At 38.4% G+C, this 7,488-nt stretch overlaps 1 protein-coding gene across 1 annotated transcript; it reads left to right on the forward strand.

The window, feature by feature from the left end:
* The first annotated feature begins 2,547 nt into the window (after positions 1-2,547).
* Positions 2,548-6,542, forward strand: LOC145718029 (sterol carrier protein 2-like). Its single transcript, XM_081809469.1, has 3 exons — positions 2,548-2,848; positions 3,481-3,552; positions 6,278-6,542. Exons 1-3 carry the CDS (start codon positions 2,794-2,796, stop codon positions 6,430-6,432), a joined length of 282 nt encoding a protein of 93 aa, XP_081665595.1. The 5' UTR covers positions 2,548-2,793; the 3' UTR covers positions 6,433-6,542.
* Positions 6,543-7,488: the final 946 nt, after the last annotated feature.

Consider the following 7,488-nt stretch of genomic DNA (forward strand, 5'->3'; position numbering starts at 1 on the left):
CTGGGTTATAGGGTAGCTCTATTTTTAAATTTTTGAGGCACCAGGTTAAAACTTTTAAGAATGAGGCAGTTGATAACTCTAGGAAAAAAAAATTGTACCATAAAGGAAGTGTAGTTATAGCACACAACTTGGCCCAGTGTTGAGACATATTTACTTAATAAGGTAAACACTGAGTACTGATTTAGTAAAAAATTATTTATTCAGTTGTATAAGTGGGTTGGGGGAAGTGTAAATGTATATGTGAGGGGCCTAAGAGACCTAATCCTTATTGGCCCGTATTGGAGATTGTGGTATAATTTCTTAAATTGTTAAAGAAGTAATAGTATAAGAATATTTAGGGGCGCCTGGGTGGCTCAGTCGTTAACCGTCTGCCTTCTCACTGCCTCCAGCCTATTTCTTCATTCATTCTCCACATTGCATCTGAAATGATCTAAAATGCAGGTCTTTTCATCCCAGTCTCTCTCTCTCTTTTTAAAAAGATTTTGTTTATTTATTTGAGAGAGAGGGAGAGTGCGTGCGCGTGCTGCACACACACACACAAGAGCGCATGAGTGGTGGGGGAGGGGCAGAGGGGGAGGCAGACTCCCCACTGAGCAGGGAGCTTGATGCGGGACTCCGTCCCAGTACCCTGGGATCATGACCTGAGTGGAAGGCAGATGCCTAACTGATTGAGCCACCCAGGTACCCCCCAGTGTCTTTTTTTAAAAATAGGGCTTTATTTTTCAAAGTAGTTTTAGGTTACAGCAAAATTGAGCAGAAAGTAGAGTTCACATATGCTCCCTGCCCCCACACATGCCCAGCCTCATTCACTATCAGTAATCTGCACCACAGTGGGGCATTTGTTATAATCAATGAACCTACACTGACATATCATTATTACTCAAGATGGGTTCACTCTCCGTGTTCAATATTCTAGGTTTGGACAAGTGTATAATGACATGTATCCACTATAGTATCATATGGAATTGTTTCACTGCGCTAAAAATCCTCTGTGCTCTGCCTATTCATCCCTCCCTTTCCTCAACCCCTGACAACCACTGATCTTTTTACTGTCTCCATAGTTTTGCCTTTTTCAGAATGTCATATAGTTGGAATCATACAGTATGTAGGCTTTTCACATTAGCCTCTTCACTTAGTAACATGAATTTAAAATTCCTCCATGTCTTTTCATGGCGTGATAGCTCATATCTTTTTGGGGCTGAATAATATAATATTCCGTTGTTTGTATTACCACAGTTTATTCACCTACTGAAGACATTTTGGTTACTTACAAGTTTTGGCAATTATTTAAAATTACTATAAATATCCCTGTGTGGGTTTTTGTGTGGACATAAGTTTTCAAATCATTTGCATAAATACCAAGGAGCACAATTGCTGGATCATATGTTAAGAGGATGTTTAGTTTTTTGTTTTTGTTTTTTTTTTAAGATTTTATTTATTTATTTGAGAGAGAGAGTGTGTGCACAAGTGGGGAGCAGGGAGCCTGACGTGGGACTTGATTCCAGAGCTTCGGGGTCATGACCTGAGCCGAAGGTAGACGCTTAACAACTGAGCCACCCAGGCACCCGAGGATGTTTAGTTTTATAAGAAACTGCCAAACTGTCTTCCAAAGTGGCTGTACCATTTTGCATTGCCACCAGCAATGAATGAGACTTCCTGTTGCTCCACATCCTTGTAAACATTGGGTATTGTCAGTGTTTGGATTTTGACCATTCTAATGGGGGGTAGCAGTATCTCATTTTTTTCCCTGTCTCTCTCTCTCTTTTTTTTAAAGATTATTTATTTATTTATTTGAGAGGGAGAGAGAGTGAGCGAGAGAGAGAGAGAGAGAGAGCAAGCAGGGTGAGGTGCAGAGGCAGAGGAAGAAGCAGGATCTCCACTTCAGAGAGAGCGGGGAGCCCGAGCAGGGAGTCCGATGCGGGGCTCAATCCTGGGACTCTGGGATAATGACCCAAGCTGAAGGCAGATGCTTAACCGACTGAGCCACACAGGCATCCCCATTCTCTTAAAAAAAAAAAGAAAAATCCATCGTTTTTAGAATAAAGCCCAGACATCATAGGAAAGCATATAGGTTCCCTTTTGAGTTAGCTCTAGAACCAGACTGTCTGAAATTTCAGCTTCACTACTTAATTAGCTATGTGTCCTTGGGCAGATTACTTAATCTCTCTGTACCCTTTCTTGTTGTAAAGTGATGGTAATAATAGTACCTACCTTTTAGGATTATTGTGAGGATTAAGTAAATTAAAACATGAGAAGTGCTTAGCATAATGCAGAACACAGTAAGTGCCCAATAAGCGTTAGTAGTTATTATCATTTGGTCCTAAGTTACTTTTCTGTCCCTGTCACTTGCCGAATCCGATTTGTGCTTCAGCTTCTGCAGCATAAAATTGCTCACAGTACCTAGATTGAGCCATATTCTCTCGCTTCTAGGTCTTTGCCCTAGAATTTTTTTTCTATCACTTGGCTAACTCCTACTCATTCTTAAAGACTTAATTTAAATGTCAGTTCCTCTGGGAAGCCTTTCTAGTCCTCATTCTGAGGCTAGGTAGTTTTCTTTCCCAAATTATTCTGTACTTAAGGACACTGTAGTATAATTGTCTGTTTTCCATTGGACTGGAAGCTCCCCAAGGGCAACGACTGTATATTATTTATTATCAGAGTCTAGGAGCATGTTAGGTGCTCAGTATGTTTTTGTTTAAATTAATTGATAAATGAATTTTTGCAGTGCTCTGTTGTGAGAAAAATCTAACTATATTTGCTTCTATTTATTATCTCCTTCTGCATTTCTAGTTCATGAAGCCTGGACTTGAGAATTCAAGAGACTACCCTGACTTGGCAAAAGAAGCAGGTAATATAGAAAATTTAGATCTTTGAACACTGGACTTATTGTGTCATCTGCCTTGATTGTGGAACCTTGGAACCATAAAAAGAAGCTGAGTCAAGGGAGAAGGACCTATACAGACAATTGCCTAGTGATTCATTAGGAAGGACAAAGGGAGAAGAGCTTGGGCATTCTTAGCTAGATAACCAGGGCAAACAGTGGCCTGTGATTTTATGTACTGTCCAAGTGTTTGCTGGGACATCAAAGGGCTCTGTGGGAGTCTCCCCTTCCCCCCCACAATAATGATATTCTTTCCAATTTTGTCCTTTAGATGTGCAGTGGAGCCACAGAGATGAGTAAGGACCTTGAGGTTAAGGAGCTTTAAGACTTTGGGATTTAATATATTTATAGTTAGGTATACAGTTAGAACAGAAAATGTTAAGTATCAAAAAGGAGGTGTGAAAAAAGTAGTAGCTTAGTGGAGGAAACAGTTACTTCTGAATGGAGAGATCTGAGATGAATTGATGAAGGATTTGTCATTTGAATTGAGCATAGACTATTTAGAGGCAGATCTACTCTGGGAAAACTCTAAACTTATTTTGACCCACCTAAAGCAAATACTCAAAGCACTCTTTGATAAAACCCTTTTGTTTTTATAGGCCAGAAGGCTTTAGCTGATGCACAGATCCCTTATTCAGTAGTGGAACAGGCATGTATTGGCTACGTTTATGGTATGTGGTAAACTATATATTTTAAAAATGTTTCACCTAATCTAGCAGCAACTTCATAAACAATGCAGAGGCATTTGTGAATTTTAACCCTCCAAACTCAGAATTCAGACTTATTTCCATCATTCCTAGATTTCCCTTATGTGTCAGCCTAGTTTAACATATGTTTTTTGCCATTGTTTATTGCCAAAACAGGAGATAAATTAAAAAGCATTGTTTATCTTTAAAAAAGAAAAAATTACGCATAGTTCCACCATGTAAAGATAATTACTATTCAGAAGATAAATTTTTGTTGTTATCTTAAAATTTGTATTCGTTGACTTTTTGTATCCAATACATTTTTTAAAAGATTTTATTTATTTGTTTGACAGAGAGAGAGAGAGCGCGCACAAGCAGGGGGAACAGGAGAGGGAGAAGCAGGTTCCCCACTGAGCAGGGAGCCCATTGCAGGGCTCAATCCCAGGACTCCAGGATCATGACCTGAGCCGAAGGTAGACGCTCAACCACTGAGCCACCCAGGCACCCCCAATAAAAATTTTTCATTAAACTTTTTCCTAACTAGGAAAAGAGTATAGACTAATTGTAAAAAAAAGAAAGAAATAAGGAAACACAGAAAAACACAAGAAAAAAGTCACCTGTAACCCTATTGTCCAGTCCCGAAGTTATTACCGTTAATTTTTTGATGTTATCCTTCAGTGAATATGAATGCATGTGAGTCTGCATGCACATAGAATTTTCTCTTAAAGAAAACAAGGTCCTGGGGTGCCTGGCTGGCTCAGTTGGAAGAGCATGCGACTCTTGATCTCTGGGTCGTGAGTTTGACCCCCATGTTGGGTGTAGAGATTACTTAAATAAATAAAACTTAAAAAAAAAAAAAAAGAAGGATCCTAGTACTTTTTGGTAACCTACTTTTCTCATTTTAGTATAGTTCATATTCCCCATTAAATCTTCTTTTAGGGGCTCCTGGGTGGCTCAGTCGTTAAGCGTCTGCCTTCGGCTCAGGTCATGATCCCAGGGTTCTGGGATCGAGCCCCACAATGGGCTCTCTGCTCAGTGGGAAGCCTGCTTCACCCTCTCCCATTCCCCCTGCTTGTATTCCCTCTCTCTCTGTCTCTCTGTCAAAATAAATAAATAAAATCTTAAAAAAAAAAAAGATTTAAAAAAAAGTCTTCTTTTATAGTACCATTAACATTTTTTCAATTAAGTTTTTTTTTTTTTTCTGGAATAGATAAAATATGTACATGGTACAAAAATACCAAAGGTGGATGGTTATATGATGGAGAGTCTCACTCTTATTCCTGTCTCCCTGTCTCATGGTTCCCTTCCCTTAGAAAGCCAATTTCACTAATTTCTAGTGTATCTTTGCAGAGGTGATTTGTCCATATCCAAGTATGTGTGAGTGTGTAAGTTCCCTTGTCCCCTTTCTTTTGTTACACACATGGTAGCATAATAAACTCACTGTTTTGTAGCTTGATTTTTTTTTTTTTTTACTTAGTAGTTCTTGGCTACTGTTCCAAATTATATCATTAAGAGCTTCCTTGGTCTTTTTTTTAAATGATAACATAAAATTCCATTGAATAGATATATCATATAATCTACCGCCTTTTAAATGACATTTAGAATGTCCCCGGTCTTTTTACACCATTTTTCATGACTGCATGCTTTTCTAGTCTTGGGGATATTGTAATGATATCCTGTTCTTGGACATTTTATTTATTTATTTATTGGACGTTTTTAATTATTTCTAATTTCTAGTTACCATAAAAGGCTATAGTAAGCATTACTGTAGATGAATCTTTGTGTTTATCTGTGTTTATTTATTTTTTTTGAGATTTCAAGATATCAAGAGCATCCTCAAAGGGAAATTTACTAGGTCAAAGAGATGCACAATGTATTTATTGAAAAGAAGGTCCTGAACCTTGCTGTTTTCCCTGAAGACTTCTGGAGAGTCTGTCCCTTCACATGTTCCCCATCAGATTGCTCCAGCATGTCCTGCCTTGATGATTGTGTTACTTGGGAAAGGGAGTCAAATGTATATTCAGCTTGGATCACTGTTTTTCTGGAACACCCTGCCATACAGGATCTTTTAAACTTTTTGAAGTTGTAGAACCTTTATATGAAGAGAAAACCACAGCCTTTTAATCAATTGATGTAGTTTTAAAGATTTATATCTGAAGTAGAAATGAAACATTGCTTCCTTTTTTATGATGAAGTCCTAGACAGATTGAATTGTTTGCTATTACTTGGTCATTTCTCTACTCTCCTATGTCTGTGACATGTAAAGAAAGTACACATATACTGTGTTTTGAGGATTTTTCATATTTGGAGTGTAAATAATGCTTAATGCAAAAACTGTTTCTGAATAAGATGTCAATAGTTTATTGTTGGGCGCCTGGGTGGCTCAGTCGGTTAAGCGACTGCCTTCAGCTCAGGTCAGGATCCCAGGGTCCTGGGATCGAGTCCCACATCGGGCTCCCTGCTCAGCAGGGAGTCCGCCTCTCCCTCTCCCTCTCCCCCTGCTGGTGTTCCCTCTCTCGCTGTGTCTCTCTCTGTCAAATAAATAAATAAAATCTTAAAAAAAAAAAAAAGTTTATTGTTGTGCCTGTGTTATATGCACAAAGGCACAATACTGAAAAAAAAAAACCCATAATGTGGTATCATGTTGCATTGCAGCTTCATAAATTCTCATGTTGCAGATATTATAGTTTTTGTTTCTTTTTCTATACAGGTGACTCTACCTGTGGGCAGAGGTCTATCTATCACAGTTTGGGACTGACTGGAATTCCTATAATAAATGTCAACAATAACTGTGCTACTGGTTCTACTGCTTTGTTTATGGCCCGGCAGCTGATTCAGGGTGGTAAGGATCGCTTATTTGTCTAGTGTACTGAAATAGGTATGGGGTTATTGCTCTCCTCTTTTATCAATTCTCCACATGACCATCAGAGGGATTGCTTTATACTGTATTGAGATCTAATTTATGTACCAAAAATTCATCTTTTGAAGCTATACAATTCAGTCTTTTTTAGTAGAATTGCAGATTTTACGAACCATCACCACTATCTAGTTTTATTTTATTTTATTATTTGACAGAGAGAATGAGGGAGCACAAGCAGGTGGAGCGCAGAGGGAGAGGGAGAAGCAGGCTCCCTGCTGAGCAGGGAGCCCTAGGTGGGGCTCGATCCCGGGACCCTGAGATCATGACCTGAGCTGAAGGCAGATGCTTAACCGACTGAGCCACTCAGGTGCCCCTCCACGATCTAGTTTTAGAACATTTTTATCACTGAATAAAGGAACCCTAAACCTATTAGGAGTCACTCCCCATTTTCCCCTCTCCTAAGCCCCTGGTAACTACTAACCTACTTCCTGTCCCTGGATTTACCTATTGTAAACATTAAGTGAATGGAATCATATAATATATGGCCTTTTGTGGCTTCTCTCACTTAGCATAATGTTTTCACTGTTCATGTTGTAGCATGTATCACTATTTCATTCTTTTTTATGACCAAATAATATTCAATTGTATGTATAGACCATATTTTGTTTAAACAATTATCAATTAATGGGCACTGGATTGTTTCTACTTTTTGGCTGTTATGAATAATGCTACCATAAATATTTACGTACATTTTTTGTGGCCATATGTTTTCAGTTCTCCTGGGTATATAGCATATTCTGTATTTCCAAATATTCCAGGGTCTTTTATTAGGCCCTGTATTCTGTTCTACTGATTGATTATTGATTATTACTCCACTACTCAGTGTTTTAATTGTTGGAGCTTTCTAATGTCTTTTTTTTTTAATTTTATTATGTTAATCACCATACATTACATTAGTTTTTGATGTAGTGTTCCATGATTCATTGTTTGCGTATAACACCCAGTGCTCCATTCAATATGTGCCCTCTTTAAATAATACCCATCACCAGGCTAACCCATCC

The sequence above is a fragment of the Leptonychotes weddellii genome, unplaced genomic scaffold, assembly GCF_054177405.1.
Source record: "Leptonychotes weddellii isolate Sample4059 unplaced genomic scaffold, ASM5417740v2 HiC_scaffold_10163, whole genome shotgun sequence".
Lineage (NCBI taxonomy): Eukaryota > Metazoa > Chordata > Mammalia > Carnivora > Phocidae > Leptonychotes > Leptonychotes weddellii.

Excerpts from the sequence above, each read along its gene's own strand:
- LOC145718029 (XM_081809469.1), top strand. The coding sequence starts at position 2,794 with ATGAAGCCTGGACTTGAGAATTCAAGAGACTACCCTGACTTGGCAAAA. Across the intron at positions 2,849-3,480 it reads TGACTTGGCAAAAGAAGCAG|GCCAGAAGGCTTTAGCTGAT; the intron begins GTAATATAGAAA and ends TTGTTTTTATAG. Across the intron at positions 3,553-6,277 it reads ATGTATTGGCTACGTTTATG|GTGACTCTACCTGTGGGCAG; the intron begins GTATGTGGTAAA and ends TTTTCTATACAG.